This window comes from Panicum hallii, chromosome 4, assembly GCF_002211085.1.
Source record: "Panicum hallii strain FIL2 chromosome 4, PHallii_v3.1, whole genome shotgun sequence".
Lineage (NCBI taxonomy): Eukaryota > Viridiplantae > Streptophyta > Magnoliopsida > Poales > Poaceae > Panicum > Panicum hallii.
The window spans coordinates 2,432,875-2,453,300 of record NC_038045.1 but is presented as its reverse complement, the minus strand read 5'-3'; the positions used below and the strand labels follow the sequence as shown (position 1 = coordinate 2,453,300).

General features: G+C 46.9%; 4 protein-coding genes across 5 annotated transcripts; 2 read left to right on the top strand and 2 right to left on the bottom strand.

The window, feature by feature from the left end:
* Positions 1-633: 633 nt before the first annotated feature.
* Positions 634-2,741, bottom strand: LOC112889577. Its single transcript, XM_025956293.1, has 2 exons — positions 1,795-2,741; positions 634-1,684 (listed from the first exon to the last, which is right to left on the bottom strand). Exons 1-2 carry the CDS (start codon positions 2,380-2,382, stop codon positions 1,583-1,585), a joined length of 690 nt encoding a protein of 229 aa, XP_025812078.1. The 5' UTR covers positions 2,383-2,741; the 3' UTR covers positions 634-1,582.
* Positions 2,742-5,330: 2,589 nt separating this feature from the next.
* On the top strand, positions 5,331-9,407 carry LOC112890116 (serine/threonine-protein kinase rio2-like). Of its 2 annotated transcripts, none has more exons than XM_025956975.1 (14): positions 5,331-5,870; positions 6,000-6,138; positions 6,235-6,281; positions 6,796-6,866; positions 6,964-7,077; positions 7,166-7,341; positions 7,440-7,528; positions 7,623-7,740; positions 8,010-8,083; positions 8,154-8,201; positions 8,286-8,451; positions 8,553-8,606; positions 8,751-8,822; positions 8,896-9,407. In XM_025956975.1, exons 2-14 carry the CDS (start codon positions 6,055-6,057, stop codon positions 9,205-9,207), a joined length of 1,425 nt encoding a protein of 474 aa, XP_025812760.1. In that variant the 5' UTR covers positions 5,331-5,870; positions 6,000-6,054; the 3' UTR covers positions 9,208-9,407. The 2 variants fall into 2 exon arrangements, with proteins under 2 accessions (XP_025812760.1, XP_025812759.1); XM_025956974.1 differs by having other exon boundaries at positions 5,333-5,870; positions 8,553-8,648.
* A 6,524-nt stretch (positions 9,408-15,931) lies between these two features.
* LOC112890225 (acyl-[acyl-carrier-protein] desaturase 4, chloroplastic-like) lies at positions 15,932-17,349 on the top strand. Its single transcript, XM_025957122.1, has one exon. It carries the CDS (start codon positions 15,968-15,970, stop codon positions 17,174-17,176), a length of 1,209 nt encoding a protein of 402 aa, XP_025812907.1. The 5' UTR covers positions 15,932-15,967; the 3' UTR covers positions 17,177-17,349.
* A 1,166-nt stretch (positions 17,350-18,515) lies between these two features.
* Positions 18,516-20,399, bottom strand: LOC112889823 (FBD-associated F-box protein At5g18780-like). The gene is made up of 3 exons (XM_025956595.1): positions 19,375-20,399; positions 19,112-19,258; positions 18,516-18,990 (listed from the first exon to the last, which is right to left on the bottom strand). The coding sequence occupies exons 1-3, from the start codon at positions 20,353-20,355 to the stop codon at positions 18,658-18,660; spliced, it is 1,461 nt and encodes a 486-aa protein (XP_025812380.1). The 5' UTR covers positions 20,356-20,399; the 3' UTR covers positions 18,516-18,657.
* Positions 20,400-20,426: the final 27 nt, after the last annotated feature.

The window sequence follows — 20,426 nt, the reverse complement described above, 5'->3', positions numbered from 1 at the left end:
ATGTACTCGGACCACTTTCTTCCTATTAATACAATGACGCGTAGCTCTCCTGCGTGTTCAAGAAAAAATAACACATCACCATGTCCTCATCACCGTGGTGCGTCAACTGCTTAAAGTCTTAAGCCACAAACAGCCTTAGCAAGTTGGCATGTATCAAGCACTCAGGAATGACCAGAACTAAGCTGAATTCACATTGGAGTATATATATACAGATGGACCAACATTGTCAACTGCAGAGCATATTGCCATACAAGCAGATACAAAGGAGTACAGTTCCAAGCTTCATGCCCGTTAAACTGCATGATGCATGATCTGTAAATCACTTGAGTTTTTTTTCTCTTTTATTTAGGTTAGGTGCAAGAGTATAATTCTCATAGCCAAAAGGAGTGAACTCCTTAAATCAGCAAGAAGCATAGCAGGTAAAGACAATTGACAAGTCTTTATAACATTGCAACTGTTGCTGCCAACCTAGTAAAAAGAATTGCTACACAAAGGTTGGCTTGAGTTAACTTACTTGACATTTTCTTTCTCCAAATGGCTTGCACGAATATTTACAGTAGACATTCAAATTCCTGTAGGCCGCAGGAGTCAAAAAAGAAAAAAATCATGCATTCAATTTCCAAGTGAACCCCCTAGAAGAAATTTTACAAGATTTCTTGTCCAGCTGTCGCACTGAATTCTGATCAGCAGGGATAGTAAGAACATACACTCAGAACTAAAAACAGATCCAGATAGCCAACTTTTCTTCTAGAACAAAATGTCTAGGGGATACAACTCCCTGGTCCTTTTGGCAATACGGCCTATGGACAGTACCAACCAAATATTTGGCTTTCATGTTCCACAATTCATAAATAGCAAAAATGATCATGTTACATTGACAAATCATACTTTCAGTGCTATTTATAAGGGAATACGCAAAGTGTCACCATACAACACGATATATGATTTATATCACATTGAACAAGTTCTTACTTATCTCATCTTGTACACTTCAACTGATGGCAAACTAAAACACATCAGAATGCACTGGCTGAAATGCAGCAGAATCACAGTCACTCAGAACTATCTGAGCATCTGGTGAAGCTTTTTTCGAAATATAGTATTGTCTCTAGAAAACGGGATATATCCAATGGTTCTCCTCCAAGTGCCTTCATGTAATCCCCCAAAACCACACACACAGAGAGGAAGTACCACTAGCAGTTTCTGAAGACCAGTGGCCCTCCTCAACAGAAAGCTTACTAGTCGCATCTCAAAGTAATGGCCCTTGAACTTCATCAACTTTGCAAACATAAGGTTGTTTAAGCCATATGATGGCACATGTTCCTCAGATTGCTTATCCTCTGGCACATCTTCCTCAGATTGCTCATCCCCTGGCACATCTTCCTTAAATTGCTCATCTTCTAGCACATTTTCTTCAGGACGATCTTCCTCATAAACATCTTCATAGTCTAGCCTTTCCTTAAGCCCGTATACCTCTGAAAGTTCTTCTAATAATAGTTCTTCCTCAGCGTCATATCCGTCAGATAGCTCTTCATCTGGTTCATTATCCTCTTTACCTGGGTCGTCGTCCACATATAGCTCTTCATCTGGGGTCATCTACCTCAAATAGCACTGCATCTGGCTCATCTTCCTCTGCCACCTCCAAGGAATTGTCCACGAAGGTATCATGGCTGCTTGATGGGAGCTGCAGGCAGAAGTAATTTGCAACTTTTCATTCAGAAACAGTAGAAAGAGTGTTAACCGAATGCATTCTCCTAGTTCACAATGAACTGGATGCGATAATTTGACATTGACCTGCACAAAGAGCCTCTCCAGCAGGGGACACCGGCAGCACCCGAAGGAAACACGAGTGATGTGACGGAGGACGAGGCGCGCGAGGTGCGAACAGCCCGGCGGGAAGGTGAACGTGGAGAACATGCTCACGACACGATTTGCGGCATCGATGTGGTGCGGCGTAGTCGAGGAAGCGCTGGGGGTCCTTGCCGTCGAGGACGCGCCATTGTGGGCGGGCGCCTGTTCATGTTCATGGTGAGAGTGAAGCGGTCCAGGCGGCGCAGGCCGCGGCGCTAGAGTGACCCGAGGAGCTGCTTCGGGGCATCGCCGGAGCGGAGGTGGAGATTGAGGGAGCCAGGGAGGACGGCGCGGGCCAGCGGCGCGCCACCGCTTGGAGAGCGCCCCCGTGCGGATGGAAGGATGCGCAGCCGAGTCGCAATCCTCCGGCAGCGCCGAGATGCGGTCCTCCTCTTGAGCCGCCGCCACCGCCGTTTCGGATTCCTCCCCCTCTTCACCAGCCCGCCGCTTCTTCGATCTGGACGCGCAAAGCAGCTCCGCCATTGAAGAGCTATTCGCCGTCCGACTCCTCGCTTCCTTCTCGGCTCTCATCCACTCGCGATCAGCACATCCGGCCCTCTCGCCCTCGTCGCCGTCGAAGCAGCACAGCTCCGGTAGCCGGCGGCATCGGTGGGTGGCCGCGCCGCCGCCGACCCGCCTGAGCTTCAAATGCGCAGCTCCTCCACTCCTTGCTGCGGGATTCAGGGGAGTGGACGGGATGGGGCTTCGCGCCTGCGGCCGCAGCAGGAGGCGACGGCGGCGGAAGGCAGACGCAAACCAGGGGGGGTTGTGCGCAAAAAATCCGGATTGCGCTGGATCGAATCCGAATCGGGGGGCAAATTGTAAAGTACAGGGGGGTATTTGTAAATATTCGAATCGAAATTAAAGATCACAATCCGAGTCGGGGGCAAATTGTAAAGCACAGGGGCTATACGTAAATATTCGGATCGTGTCGCAATCCAAATCAGAGGTCTATATATATTATTAGGGGCTATTTACAATTATTTTTATCGTGATTATTGATCATGATCCAAATCAGAGGGTACTGTGCAAATGTCCCGCGCCGGCGACCTGACCCTCGGCGGAGCCGCGCTGCAGCCGGCGAACTCCGCCAGCCTGCCGCGGCATCTTCCCGGCGTTGATGTTGGACATCGTGTCGGGCCAGCGAGAGGCTGGCTAACTTGAAAAGAGTAGAATGAGTCGTCCAATCGTCCGTGCGATCTTCCTGGCCAGCCTTCACCGGGCCCGGCGCCGTCGTTCGAGCCCCGGCCCCCGGTCCGCGGCGGCAACGGCGACTCGTCATCGATGGTCCCGGAGACAGCGTAGCTGTTTGTTTTGCTTTGCTGATGCGGCCACTTGCCTGAGGCGCTAGCCCGACGCCGCCGCCGGCCTCAAGGTAGCTCTCGTCTGAAATTTCTTCAGTTTGGAGTCGAATTGGGACGTCTTCATTGCAGATAACTTGGAGGCCTTTGATGATCATCTGCCGATCGATCAAAATGGGCACAATTGGCTTAGTAATTGGTGCACATGAATGCTTGCCTCAGATTTCCTCTGTAGTTGCAAAACCTGAGAGCATCGTTCATGTTTAACCAGCGTTAGAAGGGGAAGGAGACTCAGAAAAGATGTTCAGATAGATACAGAGCCAGAACAAGTGGAACGCGGCAATGGACAGTGTATCTCACCCAGCAGCCTTATGAATTAGCATGGTGAACGCGTAACTGTGGACACTTTGTTTGTCAGTAGTGTGCTTATCTGCAGGTTTTTCAGTCTGAACTGTAACCGGACAGCTTTGTTGTACCCAAAATGATGTTCGAGAAGACCTTGCAATCTGCTCGTGAGAAACTAAGATTGTGACTCTTTTTCTTTTTTTCTTAATTACACAATATAACTTATACACTTACAACGTACGTACACTCACCTCTATGAATACACGTACGCAAATTCTACCCCTAGACTATTGAGACTCCTGTAACCACTGGACTACAGGCACTTTCGCCAAATTGATAGCAATAACCCAAATTGATGACTCAAAACAGTGTAGGTACGTCAAATTGATGGGAATAAGCCAATATTGATATATATTTTGAAAAATATTGATTATGTTATTTTCGAATGTTAGTCTAAATTTTTAAAGTTGTTAAATTTGTTACGTTGAAATATTAATTTATTTTAGATTATGAAGCCTTTCCCCCTCACCCTCTTCGTGAAATCGTGAAATCGGTCGAACTGGTTCGGCCTGTGCGACCGCGTCTGCTGCAGTTTTCTTCCTCCCCACAACTAGGGGTGGGTATAATTAACCAATGACCAAAAATCGAACTGAAACAACCGAGACAGAAACTGAAGTGACCGAAACCAATTTTCGGTCCTAAATTCGGTTCCCATATCTAAATAACCAAGTTAATTTTGATTTTTCAGTTCTTGGGCTCGGGTAACTGAATAACCGAACTACTCATTAGGCCCCATAGCATATACAATCTAAGACCCAATAAGCCGACCTACCTATATAATAGCCCCTTTGGTGGGGCTTCTTGAGCGGCTCAAAAACCAGCATCTCAAGAGCCCTGCCAAATAGTAGAACGGGGAAGAGCTCCAGCTACAGAAGCCCGTGTAAAACATAGTGACTAGAGTAGTTTGGGCGAGCCGAAGCTAGAAAACATGATTCCGTCCGGCTCCGGCTGCAGCCCCGCGGCCTCTTCGTGCACTTCGCCTCCTCATGACGCTCGACCTCTGCTGCTCCTCCTAGGCGGCGGTGGGAGGTCATGGCCGCCGCGGCTGGTGCAGGCGGCTGCAGGAGGCCGCGCAGTTGTGAGCGGGACCGGCTGCGGGAGGACGAGCAACGGGCGGCTTCACGGGAGGCCAAGGCAGGGAGGCCGGCGGTGCGAGCGCGAGGCAGGGCTGCAGCCGGAGGTGGGAGCGTGAGGCAGGGCAGCAGCTGGCGGCGGGAGCATGAGGTAGGGAAGGCTGGCGGTGTGAGCGCTAGGTAGGAGCGGGAGCACGAAGGAAGAAGAGGATAAGGAAGAAAGAGAAGATGGAAAGAAAAGAAAATAGAGAGAAAGGATAGAAGAAAAATAAGAAGGAAAAGAAATAAGAAGAAAAGATAAAACAGAAAAAATATAAGGGCATTATGGGCATTTCCTTCTTCAATTTATCCATAAAAAATAGGGTAAAGCTATTCTGCTAAATATTTTTCATAATAACTTCAGTTCCATTAGAGAAACCGCTCCACCAAAAGACATTCGCTAGAGCTATTTTTAGAGGAACCGCAATCACCTAGTTCTCACACCCTTCTCGTTCATCCTGTTGCAGATGTGTCTAACTTGCTTTTTTTTATGGCAGATTGTCTAACTTGCTGACTTTCCCTCTCCCTGATGCCATCGTGACTTACTTGAGCTGATAACTACAACAAAGTTAATTGGCGTGCATTAAAAAGCTGATCTCTCTGGTAGGCGTCGGATGGGCAATGGATGGCATCACCGAGGGGTCCTTCAGCAAGTTAGACAATCTGCGCCGCATCCATCCATACCCTAGCCGCCAGTCTTCTCGTCTCCGTCATCGGCGGCGGTGTCCCCTCCCCTCCTCTCCTCCCCGCAAGATCCGGTGTGACGGCGTGCCAGCGCCTCCACCCGTCTGACGGTGACGGCCTGACGGGCGATGCGCTGGGCGGGCCTCCGTCGGCACGAACTCCTCTCAGCCGGGCGGCCCTAGCAGCTCACGGCCCCACCATCTGGCAGGTAGCCGGCGGCGGAGCAGCAGTGCCTTCTCCTTTGACAGGCAACACGCCCACACGGCAACAAGGCCCGCTCCTTCGGGACCGTGACCCATCTCTCCCTTCGCTCCCCCAGCTCCCGCCGCCCTCCACGCTCCCCTGCCCAGCTGCAGCTCGAGTCCGGCTGGTGCGGCAGCACCCTCCCTTCCCACGACTTCTCTGTTCTTTCTCTCGGCCTCGGTCTTCCTTTCCTAGCAGCGACGACAGGGCGAGTTGCGCTGCCCGTTGTTCGTCGAGCGACGGGCGCTTCGCCGGCGACGGGCATCTGACAGGGGTATGCCGGCCTATTCCCCTCCCTTCCCATCCTGCTGCCCGAAATCAAACACCCAAACCCCTAACGTGTGGTATTTGTATTCGGATCTGACCATGATTTTACCCACTAAATTCGATCTTTTTGCAACAGTTACTTCCTATACTGGGTCCGCCCCTGCCTGTAGCTTCGGCAGCAGGAGGACACCATGAAGCTTGACGTGAACGCCCTGCGCTACCTCACCAAGGATGACTTCCGCGTCCTCACCGCCGTTGAGATGGGCATGCGCAACGTAAGATCCCCAAAACCCTGCATCCCAATCTCTCACCTCGTTACATTACATATTATGCCTGTGAGAGTCCGTTTCTGACGTTTGGACTGATCACAGCACGAGATTGTCCCAGCTGAGCTTGTTGACAGGATCGCTGGACTGAAGTAAGCCGTTTTTGTTCGAAATCCTGCAATTTGTGGCTATACTTGAGTATATGCTTTTGTTTGCTAGTCTTAGATGTTAACAAGTATGTTTCCTGTTATATTCCAATTGTTTACTTTGAGATGTAATTGCAATTTTAGCATGCCAATTGGAGGAGGAGGTATTACTGCTGATATTTGACCTTGCACAGTATACCAAGGATTTTTAGTTCTTGAATGGCTTGGAACTTGCAGTTTGTGGTGCTCAGTTAGGTGGATAATATTCTTACTATAATGACATCCTATATGCTTATCTTTTCAGTAGCATAAATGAAGTTATATGTTGCACTGGTACTTTACATAAACATTTACGTGCTGAAAAACTAATTAGTCTAACATGGAATCTTCAAAGCTGCTAGTGTTTACTCTTAATGTTTATTGTTGATCTGCCATTTAACAAATGAAACTATTGGTTGCTGGGTGGAATATATTTGTATTTACCTCAGTGGAATATGTTCTTTATGTTTTGTAAATATAGGCATGGTGGCACATACAAAGTGCTGAGGAATCTTTTGAAGAACAAATTGGTGCACCATGATGCCACTAAATGTGAGTATATGGGTGGCTCGTTCTGATTAAGCAACTTTTGGTTGGTAGCACTTTGGCACAATTTGTTTTGTTGTTTTATTGGTTCCGTTCCATACAGATGATGGATATCGGCTCACCTATCTTGGATATGACTTCCTTGCCATCAAGACTTTGGTTAATCGAGGAGTTTTTGCTTCGGTTGGCCGTCAGATCGGTGTTGGAAAGGAGTCAGGTTTGTCACACTCTTAGTGTTTATTCTCTGTTTTAGTAATGTGGCAAAGGTCATAAGAAGTTATTTCTAATATCTCTGTGATACACAGATATATTTGAGGTTGCCACAGAGGATGGTACAGTGCTTGCCATGAAGCTCCATAGGTTGGGCAGGACATCTTTTAGGGCTGTGAAATCTAAGCGTGATTATCTAAGGCATCGAAGGAGCTTTAATTGGCTGTACCTCTCACGACTTGCAGCCTTGAAGGAATTTGCCTTTATGAAGGTTTTTTTCCTCATTATGACTCTATTAACTCAATCTGAGCTATGCTCTCTTTTGATTTACCTTTTTGTCTGGTTATCCTTGACTCCTTATATTTCCAGGCTTTAGGAGACCATGGTTTCCCTGTTCCAACTGCTGTGGATTGCAATCGGCATTGTGTGATCATGTCACTTGTTCAGGGATATCCTCTGTAAGCATAGATTTACCATCTGTGGATTCTTATATTAGTCTAAGTGTACGTTCCTTCGTGCGGAGCCTGATACAATCTGCTTTATGTTATGTAGGGTTCAAGTGAAAGAGTTACAAAATCCAGATGATGTTTTTGACACAATTCTTGGTCTTATCGTTCGTTTGGCAGAGCATGGGCTGATACATTGCGACTTTAATGAGTTCAATATCATGGTACTTTTTTCCCCTTTCCTTTCCCAGTTTGTGTCCATTTATAAGTTTTAAATCCTTGACAATTCATAAACTTGCATGGATAAGATATTTTGTAACAAGAGTTCTTCAAAAAAAAATTGCAAACTCATGAGCTGGAACCATCCTTTTGAATAATTGTCAGGTGCTGCTTGCCAGCACTTAGCTCTGTAATATAGTATACAATGTTACTACATATGGTATTTTTATTATCTTTGTGTATAATTATTTTCATCAATGCCTATGTCATGCAGATTGACGATGATGAAAAAATTACGGTTATTGACTTCCCACAGATGGTATCTGTTTCTCATCGTAATGCGCAAATGTATGTATCTTACTCAGATAACAAACGTGATTGTGTCGTGTATTTTTTTAAATGGATTTTGCATTTGCAGGTTTTTTGACCGAGACATTGAGTGTATCTACAAGTTTTTCAACAAGAGGTTTGTAATATATGCAAGAAAGCTTCAACTTATCCTAATTTAGTACTGAATTTTTTATATTTAGATTTCTATTCTTTCTTTTAGGTTCAATCTTACATCAGAGGAAAATGAAGAACAAGATGGATCTGAAAGTGATGGTGAAGGGAATAGCAGGCCATCCTTTTTGTCTGTGAAAAAGGCTGCTGGTTCCTTGGACAAGGAACTAGCTGCCAGTGGGTTTACCAGGAAGGAGCAAGTGGAGATGGAGAAGGTAGGCCAGATGTTTCGGCAAATTTGTTATTCATGCATATATTTATAGATTGTGTTTCAGCTTAGTTTTCTGATACTTCTTTTTTGCAAACTTGCTTACAGTACATTGATGAAGATGCTGAAGGACATGATTCCGGCTCAGATGATGATGATGAGGTTGGTGATGCTGTGCCTATTGATTCCTTGAAGATAGACCGGGTATATCTGGCTGAGATAATTTTAATATGCATAAACCGTGCCCGTAGTCCAGTCTAGATAGAAGTAACTGTTATTGAAGTGTATTTTTATGTTGTTTCTCAGGACCATAGTGATGAGCCTGATTGTACTCTCACCTCAAGGGATTCAGGTGTACCTGGAACTTTTTCTGAAGAGGTTCATCATCTATCCATAAGAATGAATAAACAAACTTTTAATGGCGTTTTTCTTACATTTCTTCACTGTGCAGCATGGAACAAGTTGTAGCGGTGAGAACAGATTGGAAAGTTCTCCCTCAGGTAGCAATGGGGATGCTAAGGAAGCGCTTGAGTCAGAGGGCAAGATGCTTTCCCAGGAAGATGAAGATAATGATGATAGCTCGTTGGACCATGATGAGGAGGAGGAAGATGCGGAGCTCACAAAAAAATTAAACAAGCAAAGGAAAAAGGCAATCGCAGCTGCCCATGGGCGGAGAAGGCCCGCGTCCTCTAGGAATGCCTACAAGGACAAGGGGAAGGGCACCATGAACTCCAAAATCCAAAGGCAGGCGTGCAAATGGTGACGGTTGAACACCTAGGGCGCTTCAAACTGCAATGCTAAAAGATTGGATCAAGCACCCCCTCGTGGGTTATAGAATCAGCTCTGGCATTTCTTTCTTTTAGCTGCCGTACCTTTTGTACACAGTTCTGTCACTGAATATCGAGAATACATGTTTGGCAGCTGCCTAATCAGTACAGTCTGTCCTTTAGTTTTTCAGAAGCATCGTTGACCCCCGCTGTGAATTTCTGGCCTGGTGGCCTGGTTTCTGGCTTTGTGCGCTCGCCGTCCCCAACTGCCAGCGAGTATCAGCACAACACTGCACAAAGCTCGCCACTCCATAACATGCCTTGAGTCACAAATCCAAAGCATACAAACACCTTACCAGAGCACCCGTTCTGGTTATCAGACACTAGTTATCTAACAACCACTGATGGCTAGCGTAAGCCGAGGACACTTGCACCTTCTGATGGTCTCCGATCCCCTTCTTGAAGAAGGTCCCCATCTTTGCAAACAAGGAAATAGTGAAGGCCATGTTTCGATTGGTGCTTTTGAATCGCCAAAACGGTGGTCAAGAAGTTATGGGAAGTATTGGCACACAGCCACGCACCTGGGTGACAATTGCATACAGAGGCAAGGTAAATTAGTAGGATCCTAATAAAAAGACAAGGTTCACACTTGCATTTCAGTTCAAGCATACATTCATTCAAATTGAGACATAAAAGGAGAGCTCCATATCCATCCAAGTTTATATACATCCATCACAACTCGAACAATCTGCTACCTCTGCAATACCAGCACATGCAAATCTGAAGCACAACTCGAACCATCTCCCCTACCGCTACCGGGCCGCTACCCCTGCCTGGCCGCTGCGGGAGGGGATCCGGGACTCGCGCCACAGGCCGCTGGACACTTTGTTTGCCAGTACTGTGCTTATCTGCAGGTTTTGCAGTCTCAACTCGCAACTGTTACCCCCAAAGTGATGGTTGAGAAGGCCTTGCACTATGCTTGCGAGAAACTAAGATTGTGACTAGTGTAGGTAAAGAATTGCTGCTACTCTAAATGGAGATCGAGTTGGGCTACCGGGCCGGAATACCAAATGCTCTGGGCCAGTCCTCATGGGGAAAGTATCGTCCGGCCCTACCCAGTTCTAACCGACCAGCCGGCCCAAAACTTCTCCAGGGCTTTAGCCTTTAATATTTGAACTTGCATTCAGCAGTTCACCACCCACACAAATATGGCTGAATGAAAAGCAATACAATACTAGTTTCTTCGTATATGATCAAATAAAGATCTCCGAATGAAAACGGCTGGGTTGCAGCATCGTCGGACTCTCTGAGGACTATTTTTCAGAAGAGAAAGGTCTGCTTCTTCCGCACCAAACTACTCCCTCCGTCTCAAAATATAGCTGTTTCTAGCATTCAAATTTTATCTCATAATATAGCTACCTTTAAGTTTCCAAGTGAGTTTTTTTATGAGAGGTCTAAAATGCCCCTCCTTATATGCAAATTAATTATAAATGCAAATCTGCAAGCAAACTAAATAGAAAAACCATAATTATTCTCTTGATTAATGCATGATAACTTAAAAAGGTAATATAGACTTTTACTCTTCATCCTTAATGTGTCTAAAAAACTCTAAAAGTAGCTATATTATGGGACGGAGGAAGTAGTAGCATTTTATGAAGGGAGCCAGCATTCTTTAAAGGAAAACCTCAGTAGCTGACGATGGAAGGACAGTGCAAGGCACACCATGTGGAGGTGTGAAGATTATTGGAAGTTCTGAACATACAAGCCGACAGCATACACAGCTCGCTCCATGGCACCTGCCGCCTCAGGGCAAGATAGAGCTTCAACGTCGATGCAGCGTTAACTAAGCCGCAGTCAGTTCATGCAGCCATTGGTGTGGTTACCCGTGATGATCAATGCAAGGTGAAGCTTTCAAATGTCTGGCTCGATCCCCCAGTCATTCTAGAGACGGATGAGGACTTTCGGCCTGTCGCCCGAGCACTAAGTGAACTCGTCCGAGGAGAATACTAGATCAGAGACTGGCTGTCACTGATGGAGAAGGAGGTGATCTGAAAGGCGCCCATTAATGAGCTTCTTCTATAGGTTGAGGTGGTCCATTGCATGAGAGATCTCAGATCAGAATACGATGGCCCATGGCTTAGCAAATCATGTATGCTTGGTTGCACTGAAGTGCCATCGTCTACAGTTCTTCTGGGGCGTGCCCCAGCTTGCGCAACGCATCTCGTTATACTATGCAGTGTGTACCCTACCATACCGTGATCGGTATGGCCTCACCAGCCTCATCTTTCATAAAAAGAAGTTGTTACTCATTAATTCCTATCACATGCATGTATGAATGTGAGCTCAATCCAACGCGTGAATATTACTGTCCCTGAGACGGAGCCAGAATTGGACCATAGGATGGGCCAAAAGACTGAGTAGAGAATAGACCTTGTAAGAAAAATTTTCGCTAGAGTATATATGACTTCAATATAGTATGAACAAAAAATATATTTGAAATGGGTGTACCAGTGATACTTTTAGCTGCTATCACTAATTGAGCGTGTAGATGGATTTGTTTTTTTTTCTTCGATTATACAGTACAACTCAGACACTCACAACGCACGCACACTCACCCCAATGAACGTACGTACGCAAACCCTCGAGATTGACGAAGTCACCACTGCCGCCTCGTTGTCGACGAGAACGTCGCCTATCACTGAAAGCACAACCCCATTAAATTCTAGAAAATTCGCTCCCACGGAAAGTTGAACCCAGGACCTGAGGTGCTACTGAGGCTTTTGTAACCATCAGACTACAGACCTTTTCGCATGTAGATGGATTTGTTGATACAAAGGAAATTAACTTTTACTAGTAAAGCTGCAAATGTCCAGCCACAACTAAGAGCGTGTTTGAATGGCTTATCCTATTGCGTCTTCTTGCTACAGTTGGCATAGAAGTCGGTTCATTTAGGCGGAGAGAGGAATGAGTTCATACTATAGTAGCGCTAACAATGCAAATGGCAAAAGGGAGCCGGAGCTAGAGCAGTTTTATCCTTCAAGGCTTCAAGATTCAGTTGTAGACTCATAGTTGATTTTTATCTCTTGCCTACTTGGTTCCTTGAATAGCACATTGCAAACAGTCTTTGTAGCTAGTAAATCCCACGGTGGAAAGCATTTAAGTCAATACACATAACTATAGCTGAGTATAGATAAGCACAAATAATTAAAAACAATTGCTATTGACTTGTTTTATTAGTATTGCTGCTGACCTTGGGAGGGGCTATGGCCTCCCTTGCCTCCGCCACTGACTGTCCTTGCTTGTAGTAAGGGATGCAATTTTTCTTTCTTTTAGGTCACTGGATCAATGCTTCAGAAAGATGGAGACATTGATGAAGATGTTAGACATAGAATTTCAGCCGGGTGGTTGAAGTGGCGGCAGGCTTCGGACGTCCTCTGTGACAAGAAGGTGCCACAGAGGCTAAAAGGTAAGTTCTATAGGACGGCGATTCGCCCAGCGATGCTATACGGTGCTGAATGTTGGCCTACAAAAAGGCGACATGTCCAGCAACTGAGTGTAGCAGAGATGCGTATGCTGCGTTGGTTCTGCGGGCATACAAGAAGGGACAGAATCCGGAACGAAGAGATTCGAGATAGGGTCGGGGTGGCACCTATCGATGAGAAGTTGATTCAACATCGGTTGAGATGGTTTGGACATGTACAACGGAGGCCTCCCGAGGCACCGGTGCGTAGTGGAGTTTTAAAGCGGGGCGATAATGTAAAGAGAGGTAGATGTAGACCTAGACTAACTTGGGACGAGACGGTTAAGAGAGACCTTAAGGAGTGGAATATCGCTAAGGAATTAGCTATGGATAGGAGCGCTTGGAGATTAGCAATTAATGTACCTGAACCGTGACCTTTGTTACTTTTTGTTTAACCCCTAACTCTTCCTTTGGCTTGTGCACTTTTTGTGTTTCTTATTCTTGTTTTCTGTGGGTTTCATCTCTAGCCTACCCCAACTTGCTTGGGACAAAAGGCTAAGTTGTTGTTGTTGTTGTTGTTGTTAGGTCACTGGATCGGCTCAAATTTTGTAAAATAAATTACAATAAAATGGTATATAATTAATTTTAAGGAAAAAATGAACTAAAATGGTATGTCAATGTAATTGAGTAACTGATCCAAAAAAATACGTTCCTAATTCTAATTCATGCATGCACCATACAAATATATGGATGGCAGCTAGCTCAACTGATTGACAAAATTACCTGTTCATGAAATCGACAAATTAAAACTACCTGCTCGTGCAATTAAGTATCATGCATGTGCCACAACAATTTGGTTTGCTAGCAAGCAACGTGATTCCCAGCAGCTCGATCGTGAATTGATCGGTACCACACAGCTGGTACCCACGTTTCATTATTTTGCACACTGTATCCATCTATGTTAGAATCCACTGTTGCTTCAGTTCGATCCTACTGCAATGCACGACTTCAATGATCATATTCTTGGGTAATCAATAGAACACCCTCTTTTTCAAAAAAAAAGAAGATGGAGGACGAAGATATTGCATTGGCATTCAAAATTTAAACATATTGGCTTCACGTAAGTAAACCGAACACGACTGTTATTTCTGATTGGACTGAGTGCTAGATATCGATCACACTAGGTAAAGAAACTCGAAAAAATTTATCGCATGCCATTGGTTAAACCTTAAATCCCTTATATGCCACTACCAGTGACTATAGGAGGACCTACGCACGTGTCATGTACACAACGATGGTATATGAAGTATTATGAGTTTTCTAGGTGGATATAATTAAGGAAATTGCCGAACTTACGGAATATATAGTGGATGCTTATATTATATATATCGTTATATTTATCATTAGCCAGCACGTAGCCAGCCAGCACGGCAGGATAGGTAGACTGATACGGTGTGTTTTGGTTTTCCACATGGGCTTTTATAGAGAGCTGCCGTGCGAGGGAAGCCGTAATTTGGAAAAAAGAAGAGTGTTTTGTGCACAGTAGTTATGGGTGCAAGCTGAAATAGATAGATTAATTTCTCCAATTGGTACCCTGCATTTAGGCATATAATTTAAGCTGACTTAACACGTGGACGTACTCATCGCGCAGTACGGTGTGCCATCGCATCCTTGGGGCCGTAATAAGAAGAGTGAAACTCTGACTCGATTAAATGATTTAATCGAAATTCTGTAATTATTGCCGTCTTCAGGTGATTTGATACTTGTCTCCATGCATGCAGCTAGGGCGCATGTATGGAATGGAAAAGCTCCCCAACGAACACTCCAATTTCTCCATGCAAATGCGCAGGCAGCAGTAGCAGCAAAGAAGCATCATCTTCCTAGCTAGACTACTCGCTACGGCAGGGAGAAGGACACGTGGGGTGGCGGTGGATAAGGAAGCTCGAGGATGAACAAGCTAAGGCACTGGCTAGTTGCTGGCTTGCTGCTGGAGGTAGAAGGTGAACATCGGCTGCTGGATCCTCACCCGATCGACGGCTGAAAAATTCGAGTGCAACCGCTTTCCTATCCATGTACTGTGTAGTTCTGTAGCTACTCCACGATCCGTAGCACTGCTGCACGGAGCATGCTGCCATGCTAGCAAAACGTATTGGATTGAATACGCACTGTACATTTCTTCTAGCTGCATTTAATTGCATTTCATTGATGCGCCAAGGCATTTATCCTTGCATGTTCTTGGTTTGAAGGACTGGATACGGATCTCTCTCTCTATGTGGCAATGTCCAATTATCCCATAACGTGGTTGCAGTACTTGTGCTAGCTCCACATGGTGTGCTGCATCGTCAACTTGTCACTGATGCACGCTTGTTCTTGGCTCGGTTCACTGCTGACGACCGGATTCTCTTCATACGTACCATAGTGCAACCGTAACTGGATTCCCTGCCGGCCGGCATTGCAATGCCACATTAATATCGTACTTGATCTCATTAGATGGATGTTCAACTCGAGCGAGGGTGGTTGACTCAGCTATAGATTATAAAAATCGGATAAAAAGAATCTGTAGATCGATGCTTCAAACAATCAGATTATGGTGTAGATAATAAAAATCTAAGTACCCAGATTGCTATAATCCCTTAACCTGGTTTTACCTAGCTTTTTTGAGATTATCGACACAAAATCAATCCTCCAACAGCCTTAATTACTAATCCGGGATCCATACAGCCCAACTATTTATAATGTATAATTTACTACCCTGATTCTTATATTGATCAATCTAATGAGCAAAAGGTTGGTAAGAGTTTATTAGGTATCACTATGTATTAAGGTGTCTAGATACGTAGACCGGCAAATATTATGAAAGGAAGGGAATACAACTTTACTCTACTAGCAAATATATTTGTGCATTGCTAGGGTGATGTATGGTAAAGCACCCTATAATCTTATCCACTTAAATAATAGCTAGCTAAGCATCATTGAAAACTTGATCCAAACAATGATGACGGCGCCCATCCTGTTACCGCGCACTACGTTCCAACACCGTACCCCGATGATAGAGCCAACCTTTGCTATTGATAAAAAACTAATCCTCATCGATAAAGGTATTGCTGTCATGTAAAAAACAACAATGGAGACAGCTATTTTGATAGGATACATACTGTTGGTCTCAGCTGTCGCAATAGGTAGTCTGAATAAATTCAGCACCTCCCAGCCTTCTATATATATCCTCCATCCAAGTATGTGCAGCAGCAGATCGAGCAAAACGTTAACAATTCAGTAGACAGACAGCGAACTTGGATATGCCGGGGCTCATGACGATGATGGCACTGGCACCATCACCCTTGTCGGTGAAGCGATGCTTCAGCAGCAAGGAGACGCCGGGCACGACGATGCTGCTGCTCACAAAGCGCTCTTCTTCTTCTTCAGCACACCTCCTTCGCCGAAGCTGGGCCCGGGGGGCAGCGACGGCCACCGCGACGACCGCCATTCGTGATGAGCAGGAGCTGATGCAGCGCCTGGATGAGGACGGGTGGGTGGACCGGCATCTTCTGCCGCTGCTCACCCCTGCGGAGGAGGCCTGGCAGCCGGCCGACCTGCTGCCCTCATTTTCCGCCTCTGCCGACGAGCAGCGGAGCCAGGTGGCGGAGCTCCAGGCCCGCGCGGCTGCCGTGCCCGACGACCTCCTTGTCTGCCTCGTCGGCAACATGATCACGGAGGAGGGGCTGCCCACCTACATGTCCATGGGCAACCGCGTGGCGGGCGCCAGCGACGCCACCGGCTGCGACGGCCACGCCTGGGCGCGGTGGCTGCGCGGCTGGACCGCCGAGGAGAACCGCCACGGCGACCTGCTCAACCGCTACCTCTACCTGTGCGGCCGCGTCGACATGCGGCAGGTGGAGAGGACGGTGCACCACCTCCTCCGCCGTGGCATGCGCGCCATTCCGCGGCCCTCCAGCCCCTACCACAGCCTCATCTACGGCGCCTTCCAGGAGCGCGCCACCTTCGTCTCCCACGCCCGCACCGCCGGGCGCGCCTCGCGCCACGGCGACGCCTGCCTCGCCAAGATCTGCGGCGTCATCGCGGCCGACGAGAGGCGCCACGAGGCCGGCTACACAAAAGCCTCCGCCAGGGCCTTTGAGACAGACCCGGACGGCATGGTGCGGGCGCTCGCAGCCGTGATGCGCGCCAAGGTCACCATGCCCGGCGAGCTCATGACCGACGGCCGCGACGAGCGCCTCTTCGATCACTTCTCGGCGGTTGCGCAGCGCTCAGGGGTGTACACGGCGGCGGACTACGGAGACATGGTGGAGCACTTCGTTCGCAGGTGGAAGGTTGCGGAGCTCGGCGCTGACCTGTCCGGCGAGGGGCGGCGCGCGCAGGACTACGTGTGCGGGCTGCCGCGCAAGGTACGCAGGATGGAGGAGCTGGCCCACGACCGCGCGGCCAAAATGGAGGCCCAGTCCGTTAGCTTCAGTTGGGTGTTCGATAGGCCCGTCCGTATCCGCTGATCAGTTAGCCTTAATTTGGGTTGGAGGCCCACTCCAACTCCTCAACTGAAGAAGGTCCAATCACTGCTGCTTCTTTCCCTAATAAAAGACTTCTGCTGCTTCTGTTGTAATCGAGACTGGCTGCATTTGTAATATGTTTAATACTATAAATCTGCACTATCTTTTTATAACTATATATGTGCATTGTTTATAATCGTGCTGGAGTCTAGTAATTAGTAAATTCCTTCGCTGAATGAAACTTTGATAATTTCAAATGCAGTTCCTAACAGAGTTGACACATGGTCCAAAACAGAAGTAACACTCCAAAAGAATTGTGAGAAACTGCACGCAGCAGCTCACAGTAGCAGCGAAGCATTCGTCAATCAACATGCTTCCGCGTTTGAGGATGAGGACACAGGATAAATCCCACAACTTCACTTCTAGTGCTAACAAATAACAAGGGCAGATAGAAGACCCTAATCCTCCACACCACACGCCTACAGGATTACGAACCTAGCTACCACAAGTTTGATAGGATTGACCACAGAGGACCTCTACAAGAATGGCTTGCGTGGTTGACACCCATGGTTAGCTTCGTGACTCCAATATTCAGTAGTAACATCAGGCCATGAAAAGCAGAAAACAGCACCCAAACCCACGAACCATCTATAGTACTAGCAGCTCATGTATCATGCACTATGGTGAAGCATCAGGTCATCTGACTACACAAAACCCAAACCATATTAAATGGCATCATGAGTAAAAAGATTACATCAGTACTCTTTTCCAAAGAGCATCACTTCAGTTGGACAACTTTTCCTCAACATACAGACACCACATTAGGCAAACAGGCACCACATTTCAGCAAACGGACGTACATTAATGACATATACGTGCCACCCTTGAATGCATATGCATGAAGAAATGCAGTGCTAAATAAAGACTCTAAATGCAAAAGTTTGCTTCCTTCTGTCTGAAGATTTGAGGTCTTCTCAATAAAAATAAGGAACAATATATATGCCCTCTTTCAAGTATACCGGGAGTGATGATTATGATGTGCAAAACAGAAAAAAGAACATTATTGAACAAAGATAGCCTTGACAAGATAACAAGAAGACAGATAAGTAAACAATGCAAAGAAGGTATAATAAGTATGGCTAAGCCCCTCACCACTTCGATGCAATCTGATACCTCAAGGTAATAAACCAACAAGATAACCGACACCATATAACGTCATCACGATTTCAGATACAAAACTAAGTCCATCTCCATATTGATTGTGAGAGATTATACGAAGCTGCTGCGACTCATAGGGATAATATTTCAAATACATGACGCAAGTGGTATGAGGACAGGAAAATAAGCATGTACAAAGATACCATTTAAATACTTTGTCAGTAGTAATGTTCAAGAAAATGAATTAAGGAGCATATAGGTTTCTTCATAATAATGGTCTGATATGTTGATATTACTATGCGTAGGGCTCTGACTCGACTAGTCACTCAAAAAGGGTGCTCAGAATGGTATGGTTGAGTTGCAGCATCATCAGACTTACTCAGCATTATCTTGCCATTGGCCAAAGCTTCTTTGACAAGCAAAAGGTTGGCTTCTTGTACATCAGGCAAATCCAGCGGAGTGACACAGGGAGAGACTATTAACAGCTTATGCAGGGAACTAGCTTTCCTCAACAAAAAACTCACTAGCTGCACCCCAGCACGGCACCAGTTGAAGTTCATGAACTTTACCATCAAAAGGTTGTCTAAGCCATCCTCCCGTGGCTCTTCTGTCACCTCATCAGTAGAACCTTCCATGGACTTATAATTAAATCCCAGGAACTACGAAGATGAACCATAATCGTTCAGAAGCATTACAATCAGATAAGAACTCAAATGTAGTTAAAATAAAAGGACAGAATGACTAAACAAAGAAATTTAGAAAGGCATTGAAGGCGTTAACCTGCACAAAGAGCCTCTCCAGATTCGGACATTGGCAGGTCTTGAGGAACAAATAGAGGTCAGCTAGGTTGGCAGCTTCCATTTCGAACATGAGTAGCTGTAGTTCTCTCAAACTGTGTAAGTTGAGACTGGGCATGGAAGATACAACCTAATAAATAAAAGGCATGGTTAGGTAAAAATAACGAGTTTTTTTAGAACTTGCAACTTATAAGTTACAGGTGGTAAGAAGACCAGATAAAATAAAATTCAATATGGAGAAATTACCGGGAGGGCATTGTAATTGATGGTGAGGATGTTGAGGCCCGATAAATCCTTCGGGAGAGAATTATAGAACTTCTTGATAATGTACTGATTTGATACTGAGCGAGTAAACCAAATATCAAGATCAGAAAGCACAGTGTCCAGTGGAAGGGATGAAAAGGGCGCTTCGCCGAAGTCACCGTAGTAGCGGAAGGAGCGCAAGCTAGGAACAAGCTCAAAGTTCACACTGGCGATCCCATCACAGTACGTGACGGTGAGACTCCTCAGGTTCGGCGGCATGGCCACCGAGTAGAAAAAGTCGCCACATTTGCAGTGGCGCAGGTCGAGAGTGAGGAGGTTGGGGCACAGCGCCATCATTTTCGTGAAAGGCGCATGGCCAATTGAGACTGAGTGGAGCCGAATGACTTCGAGAGCGCGGAACGGCTGGGCGCCCTTGTAGTACATGTTGGATATGCCGATGCGGCGGAGCGAGAGGCGCGCGAGGAGCGGGCTGGACAGCGGCAGGTGGAAGTTGAGCTTGCCCTTGAGCGTTCTCCTCCGCGTCTCGACGTGCAGGTCCTCGACGCGGCACTCGGCGGCGTATTCGATGAAGCGCCGGAGCTCCGAGGACTTGAGCTTGCAGGTATCGACGACGAGGGAGAAGCGGTCGAGGTGGCGGCGCGGGCGCGGCTCGCGCGCCAGCGCGTCGAGCTCCCTCCGCGGGTCGTCGCGGGATCTGAGGTGGACCTCGAGGGAGGCGCGGTGCTCCCACCGGCCCTTCCACAGGTCGCGCCATCCGCGCGCGACCGCCCCCGTGCGGATGGCGTCCTTGAGCGGGAGGTGCGTCAGGATGCGCTGCCGCAGCTCGTCCGGCAGCGCCGAGATGCGGTCCACCGGTACCGCATCCTCGTCCACCGCTTCGCATCGGTCCCCTTGCTCATCCACTCTTTGCCTCTTCGCTCCGCTGCGGCCGCCGCAGCCGCCGCCGCCGGAGTCGATCGCCATTTCCCGCTCGTTCCCTGATTTCGGGGAAACCCTTCCTCGCTCTAACCCTTCCTCGCTCTCCCACCCACCGC